The following is a 20,077-nucleotide window of genomic DNA, read 5'->3' as shown; positions in this document are numbered from 1 at the left end:
AGGCGGGTGAAGGTGGTCACAAAGAAACATATTGTGAGCTTTTATTTTCTTAACTATTAGGAGGAAAGGGAAAGGGAAAGACCAGGGATACATTTTAGCTGAAACATCGATAATTCATGTCTTTAAATTCAGCTTCCAGCAAAATGCTCAGAAATTATTTCATTTGGAAAGCACTAAATGGTGTGCATTGAAAGAGTAGTTCAAGGTACCCAGTGTTGAGTCAGTTCTTTGAGAAATGAGCAAAGGAAACCTGAGGGTTAAGGAACAATCAGTGTCCAGTATGTTTGCAGCAATGAGAGATGCTCTCTGATTAGTGGAAAGGCTAATTACCTGGAGTATGCAGGACCACTGTAGGTGCTGTGCGTACCTGATTAGAGCTTGGACAGCAGGGCAGAAGAAAGAAGACCTTGAGAATGTGCTAAAAATACCTCTTTATGTAAGCAGATGCTGTTACCCTTGGAAGAGAATAGTCACTTATCCAGAATGGTTATTGCTGCTAATTATAAGAATTCTGTGGATGGGCCATCAACTTCTGAGCAATGTACTCTTATGGTATTTAATACAGCAATTACATGTCAAATTGGAAATGTTCATCCTGAGACTCTCTGCTTGCTGGATAAATGACCAAATCAGATTTATTTACCAACTGTCTGAGCAAGTTGCCAGTAGCTGTGAGGGACTGAAGATAAGCTGATGTTGGAAGTTTTTCCAATGTTGATACTAGTAATGGAGTTAGAAGGTGTTTCTTGGTCTCATCATTAAGTAAGAGTTATTGAGAAAACTTACATATGACAAAAAAATGCAGAGAGCCTCTGTGTCCTGCTGGGTATAGGCTTAAATGTTAGGTACTCTTGGAAGTCAGCTCCTTGAAGGGTTATACTTTTAATTTTTTTGGAGAAGATTTTGAGGAGAGGTGAAAAAGAAAGGAAAGGAACAGAAAGGAATGAGCCTCAAGTAGACTAGGGAAGGGAAAAGTCAGTCACGTTGACAGAAGAATTTAAAGCTTTTAATTAGCATAGAGTTCAGCAATGGTACAGCCTAGATGTAATTAGAGTGAAGAAGGATGGAGAAACAATCCTCAGCTCTGACAACACCTCTTTTTTAAAACAAACCTTCCTGCTAGGGGCAGAATGCTTCCTTTCTTTGGGAGGAGCTGTAGATGCTCAGCAGCATGGTCAGGCTTGGGTCCATCATGAGCAACACTATAAATTTACCACAGAGTAAATTTAGGTGTAGATTTGCTGGTGAGTGGAGTGACAGTGTATTTTCCGTGAATCGTGATAAGCAATTAAATTATGACTGTGACTTGATAAGTATGTTTTGTTTGCTGGCAAGTACACTCCAGTGACACCTGCTAACACTGCAAGGGCTGTGCCCCCCCAGCAGAGCCCCTTGCTCCTAGAGCCTACTCTGCAGGTAGCATGTAACTTAAGCAGCTGTTTTCACTTTTGTTACTGTCAGGCGCTGGGGACAGTTTCCTTTCTTCTCTCTCTGGCTCCCTAGACTCTATCAAAAGTGTGAATCTGAAACAAAACAAAATAAAGCTTCAGTCCACATCTTTGCTCAGCCTTTACATGTACATTTTCCTGTCTTGAGTTCTTTTAAACTGCAGCTATCAGAAAGAATAAAATAGTGCATCACCTAGTAGAGTACTGAAGTGATCATCCAAGCAATTTTCTTCTCCCTGAAGCCAGACAGCCAAAGCTTTTTATTACTGACTGACTGAACTTCCTGTGTCTGTCTGTCTAGTTGCTAGGCCACCTCGTTGTCATGATTTGTGATGTTGGAGGCTTTTGATTGTAGGCAAACCAGAAATGCTAATTTAAGTATAATATTTACATTTAAAAACCCCTCTTACATAAGATATATAAAAAATAACTCAGCAGTTTTATCTTGTGTGTGTGTGTGTGTGTGTGTAAAGCTCTAGTAGGTATCTGGCAAGCAATCTTTCAACTCTCTTCTTAGTGTACCTTCTCAGTAAAACAGTGTGGTTAAAAAAAAAAGGTATGTCTTTAGATAGCTTGCAGCCTGGGAACGACCATCCCAAGTTATTATTACTTTTAGCCTTACAGGATGGTTATTTTTGCTCTGTGTATGAGGTAGGCTGATGTCCTTTTTGTTTGATCCAGAAATGAGAGGGATGATAGCATTGTGGCCTTTTAGTAATAGGGCCTTGATTTGCCCATTGGGGTGTTGTGCCAACCTGTATTATGTGCATTTGCATTGCCTGAAACTGATTTGGAAAAGAAATGGTTGCGTGTAATTGAAAATAACCAAAACAGTTAGTTATTTTTTTGGCTTTGTCACCTGTGTGAGAGTATACAGTAAGACTTCAGGGAAAAAAATCTGTGAAATTGTGTCTTTTTCACATGCAGATTACATTTTAAAAGGGCTGATAATAAACTGGTAGTGAATAAACTGGTGGGTATGGATCTGCTCTCTGAAGAAACAGACTTTTCAGACCTAGGCAGACAGGAGGTGTACATCTCATTTTCAAGCAGAACCAGTATTTAACACCAGGATGCAGCTGTTTGACCCTCCCATGTTATCAGTATTGAAACTGCTCTGTAATGGGTAACTATTAGTTATTAACAGGTAACACTGAGCTGGGTGATGAGTTGATTTTGTGGTTTCACAGTGGTAGATTGCAATGAGGTGTAATGCTCATTATTAGGTTGCATATCACTGAATTATCTTAGATCAATGAGGCAAACAGTGCATCTGAGAACTGCTTTGAAAATCATGTCAGATAATCTTAGAATACGTTAAATCTTGCTACTTTCCCTGCAATTCCCATGTCCAGGGCAGGGATGGATAGAAGGTGATTCAGTTCAGTGTTCTACAGCTTCTGTGGAGAAGTCCTGTCTGCCACCCACCAGGTGAAACAGTTTATGAAAAGTGTTAGGCACACAAAATAGGCAAAACCAAAACTCTTGTTGGTTAGAAAATCCTAGAAACCCCCAGTAAAAATCAAAGGCCGTAGGGAATGTTTTGTCCCTTCAGCTGATGAGGCTCTGTGAATGTGTGTGGGATGTCATCTGAGTAATTACGAAGAATTCCAGTTTTAAAAGGAACATATTCTACTTGTAGAATGAGAATTATTCTGGATCCAGAGGACTGGGGCTTTTGTAAATTTAAGTGCACAATTAGTCTAATCCCATACTGTGAACTTCCAGCCTTGGCAGTGGTTCTTTGGGAAGAGCTGGAGCAAAGCCTGAGAAGGAGTCACAAAGGAGCCACCTCTGGAGCTGTGGTTCCCTGAGGACAAAGTAGACAGAAGATTCTTGCTCTAAGAAGAGGAAGGTAGAAATCTTGGATAACATCTTTTAGTTGTCCTCTTGTTTTACCTCCTGTAAAATAGAAACACCTTCCAAGTTAACATTGTCTTGCCATTTGAGCTCTTAAGAGCTGAAATCAAAAAAAGCCTTTGTTGTGGGGGTGTGAGGGAAATATTTTCTCTTCCTTTGGTTCCAGTCTCACACACCAGCTCCCTTCCCTGCCTAGACAGTCTCTGCTAGACTAGGACTATTTTGTTTTCAGAAACAATTTTCCCCCTCTGGAAATATTCTGCTATGTTACTGAATCAAAGACCGACATTTCAGGGCAGATGATTTAAATGCACAACCAGTATTCATATCAGACAGGGGAAAAGCAGCCTCCTTCTGATGGCAAGCTGGAGTGGTACAACCCATACAGGAAATTGAAGTACAAAGCCAAGTTTTGTTTGCTGCCCTCCTCCCTTTTTTATTTCTTTTCCGGTTTGTTTGTTTGTTTGTTTGTTTTGTTGTTGTTGTGTTTTTGTAAAGCAGTTCTTTATGATGCCTCTGCCTGACTTTTTTACCTTTTCACTGTCACTTGAGCAATAGTGTGATACTGAACAAATGCATTGGTCTTTCGTCTTGAACATGAGAGCTGTATCTAGTGAGTAATACATAAAAAATGAACATGTTTGGAGCAGATGGATGAAAAAAAAAAGAAAATCACAGATACTCCAAGGGTCATATGGCATTGATAACCAGAATGAGATTCTGGCCCATTCTACCACATAGGAGAACCCCCCCTGCATTTTCTTGTTGCAGATGTGCATGTTCAGCACATTAAAATGTGTGCTAAGTAGATTGTCTGCTCCGTGGGGATATTCAAAACAAGGCAGAAGTTTTGTGCTGCCAACCCTGTGTTTGGGCACTAGGCTGGAGGAGGGGTATCTGAGCACTTGCATAACCACAAAAAGATGTCAATAGGAGAAAAGAACTTTTTACTGACTGTGTAGAATTTGCAAAATAACAGATAATCAGTGTAGTCAAGCTGAAGCATATTTGGAGTTTGAATTGGGAAGCAACTTTTTTTGGTAAGAAATAATTATGGAATTCTTTAAATAGGATAAAGTTTCTTTTGTATGTAAATGATCTCAATTTAATCAGTTTGTTTAAACAGAATCAGATTTCTGTGGTTTGAAGTTTTTTAACCTTACTGTACTAGAATGTGTACTTATGATTTTGAGGCAGTTATTTTACTGCCGCAGAAAGGTGGTTTATGATCCTTTTTCCTTGTTCACAGTCATTAATAACATATTCAACTCATGAACGTTCAGTGATTTATGCACACTTGAGCTCAGCTGAATACTATAATATCCTACTCTAACCATTAAAAACAGTTTTCACAAGATAACGTTAGGTCAGAACGCAGAGTAGGCTGGTTAAATTGCATTATTGATTGCTGCTTTCTGAAGATTTTCCTCAGTTGTGTTTAAACCCTGTGCTTTTGCTTGTTACTGGCTTCTAGAAAAGAAGGCCTGGCAACATAATCTGAATTGAGATGTCTTGCTTTTGATGCCAGTTTGGAAGTTCATGTTTATATAATTTAATTTCTTATATAAATTATCGCAAATTGTCTAGTTGAAGGTTTTTTGAAGACAAGGGTGCATCTTCAGTTGAGTCTTCCAAAGTGGAGAGTATGTGCTCATCTACTACAGAAGATACTGTGGAAGTTAACGTTTTTATTAATTAAATATATTAATGCAGGACTTTATCTGAAATTTATGAAGGTGTAGAAAGCAAGAAAGATTTGGGTTTACTACTGGGTTTTCAATCAGTTTAGTTTTTGTGTGTCCTGTAGACATCTTGTAGTCTGCCACCCACCCTCCCCAGGGGGTGGATTGGTAGCGTACCAGCTGGTGTATTCTGTTTGTAAAATGTGAGATAATCACTCCTGTAAGACAACAGTCGTAATGTCTGTAGAAATGTATTTGGGAACATTTGAAAAGAAATAATAAATACAAGTACCACCTTTTTTTTTCTTAATGTTGTCTTCTAGCCCATTTATAAAGATCTGCATATTTTTTAATGTTATTGCTTTCACTGACTGTGTATATGTGTTTGCATGCATTAAGTTTCTTCTTCAAGAACATTTATTTGACACTGAACTTGCTGGCTTCCTAGGAAAACAAATCCTTTTTTTCTCCCTCTATGTAAACTGTAGTATTTGACTCCTCTTGAGTATGTATTCATTATCTTAAAATAGAAAAAACCTCTCCTCCCTGTGCTCAGAATGAACATTATTGCTGAATTCTCAGGCCTAGGAGAATACTGGTTGCACTGCAAGCAAATCATTTTCTAATCTGTGTGGTTGAAGAAACTGTTCATTTCATACAAAAAGGTATTAATCATATTACCCCTCCTTAAATACCACTTTGCTTTGCCCTTTCTGCATTTGCAGAAGACAACACAATCAAATGGCAAACCTGTGTTTTTGTTCCTTTTCAAAAATCCCTGACAAGCCCATGACACAGGGTACTGCTGTAGCTGTACATTTCTATTCATTATTGATGAACTTGGGGCCAGGCAGGCAGCACAGAACACAGGCAATATAGATTACCATATTGGGGGCTGGGCTTGGGGGGTTTCTGTGTGTGCATGGGCTTGTGTGCTTTTGGGTTGGGTTTGGATTTAGAAATGCTCAATGCTGAGTGGAAATCCTACCTGAGAATAATAATGGAAACAGACTGAATGAGCTTTGTCATACATTTTACTAAGACAATTCAGGGTACTTAGACTAAAGATAAAAAAAAAAAAGAATGTATGAGCTCGCTTGCTCTCAAACTAATGGTTAATAGCTTAACTTTCCAGTGGACTTGGGAATGATCTTGAAGGATCCTGAGGGATTTGAAGGGCATTTCTCACCTTACAAAGTGCAGGTAGCACTTTGGCTGATGAGAAATTTTTCTGATAAAGCCAATGTAACCAGTCTAATTTATAACAATAATTACAGACAAACTATGCTGTTGGTTTGATTTGGGGTGGGGGTGATAGTATCTCATTTCATGAATACCACAGATAAAACCCACATTTTGGGGAAGTGGGAGAATTCTGCCAGCACTTTAGTGATACGTTTTAGATGGTATTTCTGAATAGCAGGTCACCAAGAGACCTTTGCAATGCTAAGAAAGTGTTTTACTACTACTGATGCATAATTAATCCTTACAGGTTTTTATTGGCACAACACTCCTGCCCATTACATAAAGTTTTTATTTTCTTGCAGATATCAAGGAGGAGTTTTACAGTGTTTATATTTGCACTGTTTGAGGTTTTTGGCTTGAAGAAGAATGAAGGAGATCAGAGTTTATTTAAACATAGTGTTTATGTTAACAAAATGTGCTTTGCTTTATATGTTGGTAGTGTCTTTATACAGAACCTGTTCTACTTAATAGTTTTCAATTACATGGAAAGCTATAGAAAGAAATAAGTAGAATCAATTTTGATAACTGCTTGTTACTGCTCATTTCTCTAGAATTTGCCATAGATTTTCTCTGAGGTTTCTGTAATCATTCCTTTGTGCTTCTGGTTTTTTTCACACAACTGATCATCATGACAGGAAAAGTAAACGCACAGATTAATTCATTCAAAGTTTATTTAATTCAAAGATTATTGCGTCAAAATAATTTTTTGAACATTGATCGGAATAAAATGGTATCTGTTAAAGGGTGGTGAGGTCCAATCCCAAAAAATGATAGAAAAGTCTTGTGGGGATCTTGCCTGTTGGAGCTATGACTTGGGACTGTTTCAATTCAGTTTTACATGTAGAACCCTTTAAAGTAAGGCTGGTGTAGAGCATAAAAACTGCATCCTTTTCCTTTGGGAAGGAGAGGCAAGAAACCTTCCAGTGGAAGCATGGCACTTAGCTACTCCAAAAAGCAGTGTCAGTCAAAGCAGAATGTTTACTTCATGTGTTCCTACCATTTCTGCGGGTCTGGTTTCTTTTGTTGGGACTTAGGACTCTTCAATGTGTCTCAAAATACAGAATCAACTCTCTCGCTAATTGAACAATACAGTAACTTCTGGTTCATGAGATTGTTTTCCTTGGAAGGTCCCACAGCACCATCTAGTGCCATCTTGTCCTAGTGCCACATGGCTTTGTGGGAGCAGAGGTGCTGAGGCTGGCATGCTTTGCTGGGAATGGTTTCTTAGTAATTTAAATTAGGATTTGCCTCTGACTCGGCATAGATCGCAATATAGGGGAAATTTAGATTATTTGTAACTTTCTTCTTCAAGAAAACAGACTTAAAAATTGGGTTGAAAATTAACTTTTCTTGTGAAACATGTTTGTTACTGCTCCTGCATTTCTTTTTTCTGTGTACAAAACAAAGGAGAAATTGTGGTGCATCCTTAAGACTTCACTAAAATACCTTTCACTAATTTATCCCTCAACACATGTAATTAGGTTTATTATGTCCTTACTATACTTTAAACCCTTTTTCAAGGAAGGGCTGTGCTTATCCCCACAGACATCCTAATCCTACAATCTCTGGGCCTTTCCTCCTCAGTCCCACTGAGGTCATGCTCATATGGTGTGGAACCTGCTTGCAGTTGTAGAAATTACAGGATTGTGTCCAAGGGATTTTTGCAAAGACAAGGGGGCCACTCTGAAAAGAGTAAGGGCGTGGATGATTGAAAAGTTCCTTTCTCACTTTTGTGTCCTCTAGCAAAGGCCCACTTAATGCCAGTGTATAAACTCCTATCCTGACATGCAGAGCCGTAGTGATCTTGTTCTCTGCTGATACCCCATGAGAAATTGATTTGAATAGGAACAGACAGTGTTTAATGAGCTGGAATTATGAAAAATATTTGCATAGGAGGAAGTTTCAAAAGGCTGCATTGAGGTGGAAGGTAAAGGAGAGGAAGAAGGTCTTGGGGCCAGGAGTGATGGTCAGCAAAAGCAAGTGAAGAGGAAATGGGAAGAGGAAAATGTAGCTCCTGCAAGCTCAACAGTATCCTAGAACGCACTGTAGATGGCAACAAGACAGCTGAATTCAATGTGTTGCGAAAGAGAGAGGCAAGAAGAAGTTGCAGGAAGGTATTACAAGTTTGGTGGATATGGCTTGATCCTGTTCCAGATATGTGAACAAAGGCCCACTGGAATCTCCCTGGTCACATGCAGAGCTGCTGCGGCGAGGTTGCAGTGGGTGGGAAGTATGGCCAGAAGCAGCACCTGGGATCCCACCTGTTGTGGGAGCTACTCCACGTCCTGCCAGCCAGCTCCCATCTAACTGATGGTTTCAGGTCGTTTGGTGGAAGTGGTCATTTCCAACTCTGACTGAGACTGTGTTGTATTTTGTACGTCATTCCAGATGTTACTCCCGTATCACCTGCAAAGCACCAAGAAGTTTTCATAGCTGCTTTAATACTTCAGGGTCCTTACTGCTGTGAACTATTCTGTTGCTGTGTAAGAAGCAAATTTCTAATGTGTTGAAGATGCCCTCTGCTGGGAAAGCCGGGCAAACTGGGCTTATACATAGTTTTACCTTTCTAAAATACTCTTCTTATTCTTGGCTTAACTCTCAATCTGATACCAGAAACTTGCCCCTCAACTTTACTGAAAAGAATGCTCTCTCCTTTTGGTTCTGTTCTTTACACTTCATCTGTGACAAGTGTGGTAGTGTTATTGCTGGTAGTTCAGATCACTGTATTTCTTGTTCTTCTGATCTGTTTTTGTTGAACTCTGGCTGCTCGCATTCCTTTTGATTGCATTTTTTCGTGCTTGTATAAAATGTAGGCAAAAGGAACATCTGCAAAGACTAATTATTAATAACTAGTGGAAATGCTTTTGATTTCTACTGTTATCTGATGTTGGTAAGCCTTTTAATATCGCCTCATCCTTCTTTTTTTTTTCAAATTAATGTCCATTCCCACGATAAATACAACAGAACAAAGGTGGTACAATGTCTGGAACAACTCACAAAGCCCTCTGCACAGTCTCATAGTTGATATGAAATCTGGTTTATTTTGCCCCTTCTGATAAATCAAAAGCCATTTTAACATAGTGCTTCTAATTTCACAGTTTTGTTATTAAAATCCAATATTGGCCTAATTGCATAAGTTACAGCTATTGTTGTGGTGTTTGTTTATAATTATAGTTGAGTTAGGGTTACTTAGAATTGCATTTTTGATTTTGTATTGTAGTTTGTTATCTTGGTGTGGTACAATGTTTATGATTTTACCAAAAATGTGTGAACTTAACTTCATACTCCTTTCAGTATCTTTTCAGATGTTACCATTATTTATTATGGGGAGAATGGGTGTATTTAGCATCCTGAAAAGCATCAATTCATAAGCCTTTGTTCTCCCCAGCTTTCAGAACAGTAATTTCATAAAAAACAGGGCATAAAGAGCTAAATTACATATTTTATTTTGAATAATTGCAGTTGCATAAGCCTTCTCAGAACCAACAATGTCATTAGAGTAGCTGACAGAAGAGGGATGTGCAGTAGGAGTTTTACACTTGAAATAATTTTGAAAATAATTGAATCGGAAAACAAAAGACAGGTAAATATGTGACACCAGGAGCTTCTGCGATGTCCATGGGGGAGCAACACAGGGACACAAGTTGCATCTTGGGGAAATGACTGAAATTACAAGAATATGAGAAAGGTCTAATTTAATCTCTGAGATTGCGAGAGATAAAACCAAACATTTATGTCATTTACATGGGCACGGTGTTAGAAACAGGGGGGGAACATACTTTATTGTGGAAATCAGTTTCAGCATCTCAGTCAACAGAAATCTGTCATTTCTACTGCCATCTTTAAGTAAGTCAAATGAACAATATAGTTTGTATAGCCATGCTTACAAAATATTAAAAGCTGTTTAAAAATCCCATATAAAGGTTGTCTCAAGGAGGCTCCTGCAGACACTGCATCCAAATACTAAGGCACTAAGGCACTTCAGTTACAGATTTGAAATCTTTGTGTTCAAATGGTTTAGTACTTAAAAACTGAGATATGTAAAATTCACAGTTGCCTCTGCACCCATGTTATCAGGCCCTTTTCTGTTATGCCCCCTCTGCATTCAGTGCCTACTGAATGCAAGACCTTGCCTGGTCCCAACTTGACTTTTAGTGGCTTTTGCCCTTCTGGTTTGGAACCAAGTATATATATTTAGCATAGGGGGTTTTATCTTGATCTGTGGTGTCTGTCAAGAGGTTCTGCATAGTTTTAAAACTACATGGGGGCACATGGAAAAAGGGAGAAAGCAGCTAATTTCTGAAGATTTTGGTATGTGAAAGCCATGTATCAGTAGAAGGAATCATTCTCTATATGATGTCTGAAGTTACAATTACTGCCAAGCAGTCTGACATGGAAGTACACTTTAAATCAGTTTATTCACAATGATGAATAATGTGGTATCACAGGTAATAAACAATGTGTTTACTCAGGGGTGATGCTGTGAAGTGGAACTGTGGAGCTGTGACCAGTCTGAGGGGTGAGGATAGTGGGAGTCTTGTTCTCCTTCATTTGAATAGAGAGTTGGCTCTGAGTGCTGCCATGGTCTTTACAATCTCTGTCATGTTAGTGAAAACACTGAACAATCCGATTTTGAATTTTATGGAGTGCCTACTTTCTTTGTTTTGTGATTTTTGTTTTTGGAGAACATCTGTATTCTGTCAGAACTTGGGTGCTAGCTGTCTTGTTGCTCACAAACATGCCTAATGCAGACCTAGAAGCACTTTTCTAGAGGCAGGGTTCTCTTTTTAAAATGTAAAACATTATAAAGTTGTCTGCAAACTTGTTAAAAATAAAACAAAGAAAAAAAATTGAAAAGCCACTTCCAAGCACAAAATCAAGGAAACAAAAGACATAAGAAACAGAAATAATACATATTTTGACATACAGTTTCTCTCTCATATTGTAGTCATAAAAACTACAGTTCTGTGTATTTGTTTGTTTGATGGTGAGGTGGGATGTGCAGGCTGGGGTTTATTGGCATTGTTAACTCCATACTCCAACCAACTGAGCTAATCCTTTTTTTGGTTGATCTTTCTTTTCCAAAAAGTGCCAGCAACTCTTGAAATAAAGTAATATGAGAAATACTGCCATACACAGATGAAGACTAACTTTGTTCTCATTTATGCTTGTCTTCTGATGAAATGGTCCAGTGTTCACAAGGTTTTTTTCTCAGACCTTACCCTACCAGTAGCATGGAAATGCTGCCCAGTAAGTTTTTACATAACACTGCTTACACTTCTGCTTCTTTTGTGTCCTGCTCTGATGAAGCATTCAAGAAATCTGTAGCATTAAGCACGAGTAGGTAACTGATTTCAGAAAATACATATTTGTTCAGAACCTTGATTACAAAACGCTTTTTTTTCTTTCTAGCCCTGGTTGTTAATACAAATCAGACGTGACTTTGGTTAAGGTTTTTCTCACTAGTGATTGCCACATGCGTGTCGTACTGATGACCTGTAAGAATGATGAAAAATTGCACGGGAAATTTGTGGGTAAAGGAAACGAAGGAAAGTTCACATGTATTTCATGCCTCATTACAATAATCCCTACTTGTCTTCTACCATGTGTCCCTCTGGATCTGTGCCCACCTTTCTCCTCCTATTTGCATAATTTCATTCTTAATGATTTGCCACCATAGTTTCAAATTCATTATGTGACTTCCCCTCCCTGTCTGATTTGGCAGCCAATTCCATGTATTGATTTTATATATTCTTTCAGAGAATAAACACCTCTTAATACCTGCTCTACAGCAATGCTGTACTGGATGAAACCTGTAGAAAACCTCTTAGCAACTTTATCTAATCAAAGCAAATAACAATTAAATGGGTCTCCAAGTACATCCTTGCTGCTAATATGTATATTTATGTACATGCTATCCCACACAATCTGTATTGAAAATCTCTTACATAAAATCAGTTTCATGATCTTTACTGTAGAGAGATGTTTCCAGGTATCTGACTCTTCAGACTCCTATGTTGTATCAGTGTCTCATGTCAGGCTGACATTTTTTTCTGCCCTTTCCACTAAAATCGTTGAAATATATTCAGTCAGTCTTTCACATCAGAGGTGTAAATGGATTTCTTGAAAGTTTTTCTGCAGATAGCAAACAGCAGTCACTTTACAACTTTGACTCCATTGTGGGCAGCAGTCGGGAAGCTTAACACTCCACCCGAACTTTGAAGATGCTAAAACTGTGTAATGACCTTGCATTCTCAAGGGCAGATGCTCAGCTTTTGCTGGAAGTGCTAATCTACAATCTGTTTATCTCTGTACAGTATGTATTTGACAGCACTTGCCTGGAAAGCAAGGCAGGGAAAAGCGTTGTCAAATTTAGTTCCTTTTTCCTCTCTGATGGTCTCGGTGTCCAATGGACTTAGAAATGGTCATCTTTATTTTAATTTTTAGCTTCCTTTGTGCTTCTCAGCCAGTTGCAGTCTTAGAAAGCAGCCACACTGCCAGTGTCAGAATATTCTCATCTTTGTGAAGCCTCTGCTGGAGCACAAGCTGGGCTCTGGAGTAACTGTTTTCTGCCACATTTTTATTCTTAGTGAATCAGACTTTGGGTTTTATCTTCAAAATGTAAATTGTCTCCTGCATTTTCTGTCTGTAGGCTTTAGACTTGAAGTGCTCTATTTATTATTCTTTAGTGGGTATGAATTGAAATGCATCACATAATGCTCATGAGCACATTGAGGAGCATGTTCCTAATGAAGAGGTAATGTGTCGAAGCAAGGTGCTGTGTGCAGGGAAAGGTAATGCCTTTTGTTAGACAGATACACCATGGTCAGGTAAGCCCTTCCTCAAATCTGGGGCAGGAACCTGAAGAGAAGGGCTTTAGCATATAAAAGCACATCAGTGTTTTCAGGTAACATATAAATGGGCTTTATATCCCCGAAGTCCATCAGTTGGCTGGGTAACAGAGGTTCCCTCCCTGAATAAATCTTGCCTTGCTTGCACCTGTAAACCATCACAGCCACCACAGCACTACTGACTGAAGAAAAAAACCCTTTGGTTTTAATGTAATCCCTGTGGTTTTTCAAACTGGCACTCCATATCAAAATAAAACATTAACATCAAATTACTCTGATTCAGCAACAACATCTATTTTTTAAGATGAACAGTCTGTTCTGTCAGGTAATTGTTTAGCTTCCCAGGGAATTGCCTATGAGTTGCAAATGGGAAAGTTCAACCTTGTAAATCCTTTCTGCGGTGAGGCAACAGGAAACCCTCTTCTGATTACTAAGATCACCGGGTTTAATAGCAAAATTTAGTAACAAATTGCTAGAATTGACCTTTTGAATGCTAGATTTGCAGCATGTTCAGTCAGGAATCTGTTTATGGTGTATAGGAGGATTTTCCTCCTCTCCACTTACAGAATTACAAGAAGTGTTACTGTCACAGAGGTGCCGTTTCCTTTTGTGACACATGCTTTGAATTAGCAGTGGCTGTTGCCCATTGTGTTAGTATCAGCAAGCTTCTAAAGTAAATAAGTAGCAAGTCGCAACTCCCATCCTAAGGAGGAAGGACACCATCTTGATTTATCAGCAAGATAAAGAGGAAGGTTGCTTTGGTTTGGTTTGGTTTTTTACCTTGGCTTTTTTTTTTTTTTGTAACATATAAAACCACACCAAGGCATGAAGTGCATAAGAAGTGACTAATGGTGCTGAATCAATGTGTTCCTTCAGATTCAGAGGAGAGCTGGCTGTGTTCTCAAGCTGCCAGCGTGCTCTCTTCTCCCTACACTCAATGCTTAGTTGGGAGTATAGGATGCTTTTGGAGCATCACGTCCTGCTCCATCCACGCTCCTCTTCACTCGTGCAAAGGCCCGAAGGTAGAACCCTGCTGCACTGGTGTTCTGCCATCCCAAAGTTGCAGGAGGCCAGGGGAATACTCAGGCACTTGGTAATGTTTGGTAGTATTTGAGGTGTACAGTGTAGTTGTCAATGGGGATAGGGGAAGAAGGGCAAAGTCTGGCTCATGTCCGCTTAGCAGTAGTCCCTAAAAGCTGGAGTTGGGTCACTGATGAAGTGACTGTGTTGTACCTACATTACACAGATCTTGCAGTCAGTTCTTCCTCATAGATTCTGCTGTGTGCAAGCGTCAGTTCAGCCCTTGGTGCGTCCTCCCTTCCTCAACTTCTGTTTCTTCCTCTCCAGCTGCTGTACTTGAACACTTATATTTCTTCATATCTGCTATCTGCATTTTGGTCTAGACCTCCTGTAAATACTGAGTGACTCCCTGAAGCAATTCTCACTGCTTCTACTTCTCATTTTAGTCTTTTATGATCTATCTCAATTGTGACATTTGCAAAAAGATAAATTATTATGGATAGCTAGGCTGTGGGGCAGTCAGATATGGCATGTATTATTTATTTTGAAATATGTTTTTAAATTCTGCAGAGCCTTCAAGTTGCACAGCTTAACTGTTACCTCCTTGATCCTTCTCATCTGCTATAATTTGTGGCATTTATTTGTTGCATTTTGTTTTAGGAGCACAATAGGAACTCTCTGTGGCTGATTGTCTGGATCTGTGATTTTTGTGGATGCAGAAAGCAAATACAAAACTAGTTGTTTAAATTTTTTCTCTATATTCACTTCCAAAAGATTGAAGTAAAGCCATGTTACTCAAAGTTAGGTGAAAAGTAGGGGACAACTGGGTTTTTTTGTTCAATTGTTTCTCACTTACAGCTAAATAAAACATAAAATAAGCACCCTTTTAGATAAATGTGAGCACATTTTGGACACTTTTCCTTTACAAATAAAGTTTGTGAATAGCTGAAAAACCAGCTATTCTTGTGACCTATCTGGATGAAGAACAGTCTTGGCCTAGAGAAGTTCTGAGCAAGCTCTATGAATTAGCATGCATTAAATGATAGAATCAGTTTATTGAGCAATAATAAAATATTGAAGTCAGATGGAAGGATGATGGGGAATTGCTATTTGCAGCTCTGAAAGTGATGCATGTCATGTTAACTCCCAACCCAAACAACTCATTCTAAGATTTGCTTTCATGAAACTTAAAATCCTCTGTTTTGTCCAATCATCAGCTTTAAACCTGTTCCTTGTCAGTGAAGACAACAAATCTTTTTGCTTGCATCTGCCTGGGGGATGTGGAAAGCCGAGGTGGTCCTGTGTGATTAAATTAGATGAAAGACTTGCCTTCTACCAGTGAGACATGAAGTCTAATCAAGTGAAATGAGTTTTGAGATCTCAGCTCATTTCCTTGGGGAATATCTGCTTACATTACACAGTCACGACACCTAATTCATCACAGTTGATGCAGCTTATGCTCAGAAGAGGACCTGGGACTGGGTGGCGTGGGACTTGATCACAAGTCTCCCCCTAAGGAGGAGCTGTTTAGTGAAGTTAAGATACAGCACACTGAGGGGAGAGCTTTAATATGTATTTTTTTTAATAAATGATCCATATTTCTGTGTATCAGATCTTTTAGAACAGAAGGGTTTAGGTGCAAAAAGGTAAAACAAGGTACTTTGTGCTGAGTGTAGTTTATAAAATGATAGCTGTACAAATGTTGAAGGACATAGTGAAGAGCAAAGTTGAGCTTGTTATTTAATTTCTATGATGTTAAAGGATATTTATGTATTTCCATGTACTTAGGTAAGAAAGTAAAGATTATTCTGCCTCCCTAACAGACTGTTTTTGTTTGTTTCTTCCAGGGCATTGTTATAACTCCACTTCTACTTTTGCTTTTTGTAAGTATCATGATATTAAAATATCTTCTTACTGGGTAATCTTGCACCTACTGGATGTTATATTTAAGATGCAAGTTTGGGTGATTTTCACAATGCATAAATAATGAAGAAGATTTTTCTGGTCAGTATTTGAAATCAGCTGCCTCCCAGGAAGGCCATCAAAGTGTGAATGCAAACACAACCTTACACTTCATTCTAAGATGACCAAAAGCTGTTGTCTTACAGAAGTGCAAAATGATATGCTGTTAGTCAGGCTGGGTAAAAGAAAAACACTTATCAGGTAGGGTGATAACTCGGTTAGGAGAGCTCTTGGAGAGCTTTCACTTGCAGGAGCTGGACAAGATTGTACTGATCTGAAATGGATGAGAATAATTGCAAAAGCACTATTCCGATAAACAGAGCCTTGCTTTTGGGCAACTAAGCCCATGGGTATTTTTGTGGTAGAGGTTAGCAAGACAGATTACTGGAGCCCCTGTGCCTCACTAAATGTGATACTGCTTCATTCCTGTTAGTTCAAGATTTCTATTCCAATTGTTAGTCTTCAGTGAGGGCCTTGGATTCTTACAGTTCATGGTAGAAGGAAAAGGAGAAGACCAAGCTTTATCTTCATGTTTTATAAAGGCATGGATATTTAGTCAGCATACAATGGAGAGGCTTTTGCAGGTAGGTGGTGGTGCTTTAGTAAGTCCCTTGTCAGACAGGAAGTCTTGGAGCTTGAGGATTTGCTGGCATAGCTGGTGTGATGTGGTGCATGTTGCTGAGGGCTGTGGCTTTGTGAAGAGCAGGGAATATAGGCTGAAGCACTTAAAGGATTTCAAGGAAGGCATACCTTTTCTTTTATGTTGTCTTACTGATGGCTTTGTATGTAAGCAGCACACTGGAAAGGGGGGAAGTGGGAAGTTGGTCTGAAACAATTTATTAGTGGCATGCAAGGGATGCACTGTTTTATAGCAGGGATGCTTAAGCAACATACGGACTGTATACTAATATAGCAGTATAAACTGGGATAAATAGTACTCTGAGAGTGGCTGTAACATCAACTACTGCTTCAGAATAACTGTGTGGGAAGATATTTCTTTTACTAGAACAAATTGTAGTTCATTGATGTAGCTGTGTTTACACACAAACTGCTTTGACTGTATTGTATAGAGTGATACACACCAGCAAAGCTTTCTCGACACACCTGGGACCACACACTTATTGTAGGCTGAAAAAGATAACTTTTCTTAAAAAAAAGATGGGTGTTTTGTTATTTTTGTACTGAATATGTTGATTCAGGATGGCCTGCCTTACTGTTTTCCAGTCCTCTTCCCTCTTGTATGGAATGTGTTTCTTCCACAGGAATTCATTTAGACCTGTGCCTTTGTTTCTAAGTGACTGAAACTTCAGCTCTTTTTACAGTTGCTCACTGGTAGCTTTCACCCTGCTTTACCTCACTGAGTTTGATGCTCTGAATAGTCAAAAGGGATATTTTGTGCAGAAAATGAAATGTTAAGGAAATATCTGCATATCTTTTCAAGCAAAGTAAAGATCTTTCCTTTGGCATCTTTATAGACAGATAACAAGATATTCTGCCCCATAAATTACAGTGTTCACTGTTCCTTCTCAGAAGAAGTGGTAAAACTTCATGTGTGTAAGAAGGCAAGTCATGTCTCTGTTCTTCCTACCAGCCCTGGACACATTTGTATGAGAAGTGTGTAAAATGCACATTAATTTTTGGGTGTTTTGTAGCATGACTTGGGCTTGCTTTTCTTGAGGAAGATACGCACAATAATTGCTTTTTCATCAAGTATGATAAGCAAACTAGTCTGGGGATGAAGGGAGTTACAAAAACTGTGGGTATTTGTCACAAAGCCCAAAACTTGAGGACTACTCTTGTGGTATGTAAATATTTGAAACTTCTTGAAGTCTTTGTTGAGGGTTTCACACATGAAGAGCAGCATTCTGGTCAGCCCAGCAGCACACTTTGCTAAGATGAGGCTTGCCTTCTCTGAAGGTTCAGTTTATCCGGTGATAGGTATTTAGGACAGCTAAATGTGCACACCCTGAGTTCCCATGTCCTGACAGTCTGTAGTTTGGACTGCTGAAACCTTTTTTCCTTGTGAACCTCTCTAGTTTTCCTCTGAGTTTCCTTTATGCGTCTGGCCTGGTGAACACATACTGGATTCAAGCACACAGTTCACGTGTTTCTCTATGCTTGCTTACAACCTGCAGCTTCATCATTTCATGTGGTATTGTGGAGTTGCTGTGAGGTGAGAAACACTGAGTAGAAAATTGCTGGTTATCTTCTCTAAACCATTCATCAGTTTAGTCATGCAACTTACCCTTAATGCTTAATTATTGCAGGGTAGAATTTTCAAGTTTCAAAATAAAACTTCCGTTTACCTCAAAATTAACTGAGCTGGCCTTCCAAATGCTATTCATGGATCTTTCAAGTCAATGTCATCAATGAATTTTAGTTCCTGAGTCTGGTACTCACGAGCATTAACTCTTCCACACAGTTGTGCTATGCTAGTCTGAATGCTATATTGCATTAGTGATCATATTTGTTAGCTTCCCTGTGTACAGTGCATAAAATACCTTTAGTGCTGCCAGAAATAAAATACATTGTTGTCTATTAGCTTGTTTTTGTTATATAGCTTAACCTGAGGTAGCAGTTATTGTTTATATTTTGCCCTGTGTGCACCAGAGAATAAAATGTTCTGAACTGCCTTTTTGTTCTTAACTGCCCAGTAATGTAAATATAAATTGTCTAAACAACATTGATAAAAGCATGTTGAAGCTATAATAAACAGTGTATTTAATGCAAAGAATTTATCATCTTAAATGAACAGTGTTGAACAGGACTACAGTTACATTTCTGAAAAGTGTTATTTCTGGAATGAAACTTCTGGTGTAAAGCTTACTCAAAAGTAACATTATAAGAGGTTTGGATTAGTATAATGAAGCCTTAAATACTGTGCATGTAATTGCTGGACTGTATGAGGATGCTTAGCTAAATTTTATAAAGAATATCTGACTTTGTCACAGATACCTCTGATTAACATTTTGCCTAGTAAGAGGCTATTGAATCTTTCTTCCCAGATACGTTCATCAGCAGTATCATCATCCTCATGTTAACCCTTGTTATTAACAGTTAATATGTCACATTCCCAGCAAAGATGTTACGAATGGGCAATGTCCCATAACTGTATATAATTGGAGTTCATATATGTGGTGAGCAGGAGTGTTGAAACAGAGTTAAATCAGTTTCAAGTTAGCAGGAGGTTATGCTGTTTGATATTTCTTTGCAGCATTCTGCAGTGCTTCATTAATAATGATCAGGCGTCTGTGTACCAAATCATTCAGAGAGTGAGGCTGTCCATCTCCCTCTTGTCGCTTTGCACACTTAGCTGAAGCCAGAGGTAACAGATTGATCATGAAAAATTTTAAAGCAGAGAAATAAGTTTTGTTTTCTCAAAGGCATTTGAGGAGGAAAAAAACCCCATCAACTAGAAATGGTGTAGACTAAATTTTGCTTTTGAAAATAGCTATATTGCTATCATTAAATAACTGAGGAAGTAAAGCACTTGTCCATCTTTACTTACCACAACTTGTTCTGTGTGTTGTTTAGTTATTTCCTTCAGTATTTGTTACATTACATGATTCCTAATAACAGTTTATGATTTGAATTCTTAAATATGCTGCAATTTGGCCTAAAAGACAGTTAAAACAAAGGTGTTGTCACACTGTGAAGATAATAGTGCTGTAATATGACAACCTCAAGATGTCAACACCTTTTTATGACACTTTGTTTGAAATACAGAATTTCAGGAGCACTGAACTCTGCAACAATTGTAGCTGTATCACCTCACTTCTATCTCCTTAGATTGTAAATTTAGTAATGGAAAAAAGGAATATGTATGAATGCAGGTTTATTTCCACTGAGGGATTTCACATGCCTTTGTATTGCATGGGATGGAGGCCAGGCTGATGCCTCAAGCAAGGTCATGTCTCGGATTTACTGTGAAAACAGCATGAACATAGATGTTGTACTAAGAGGGTGATGCAGAGTTGCCTTACGTGGGTGAAAGTGGCTCTGTTGCTTC

At 38.7% G+C, this 20,077-nt stretch overlaps 1 protein-coding gene across 11 annotated transcripts in view; it reads left to right on the top strand.

Annotated features, from left to right (window-relative positions):
* The window catches only part of SLC10A7 (solute carrier family 10 member 7), a 143,679-nt gene that overhangs the window by 76,471 nt on the left and 47,131 nt on the right, over positions 1 to 20,077 (top strand). For all 11 annotated transcript variants that reach the window (XM_042049409.1, XM_042049408.1, XM_042049405.1 and 8 more), the window contains one exon: positions 15,954 to 15,989. In XM_042049409.1, coding sequence (XP_041905343.1) covers positions 15,954 to 15,989 — 36 coding nt within the window. The remainder of the gene's footprint in view (positions 1 to 15,953; positions 15,990 to 20,077) is intronic.

The sequence above is a fragment of the Corvus kubaryi genome, unplaced genomic scaffold (genome assembly GCF_017639235.1).
Source record: "Corvus kubaryi isolate FWS band 111438036 unplaced genomic scaffold, C.kubaryi_AGA036_p1.0 71, whole genome shotgun sequence".
Classification (NCBI taxonomy): domain Eukaryota; kingdom Metazoa; phylum Chordata; class Aves; order Passeriformes; family Corvidae; genus Corvus; species Corvus kubaryi.
Note: the sequence above shows the minus strand (reverse complement) of the source record. Positions and strands in the feature narration are given on the sequence as shown.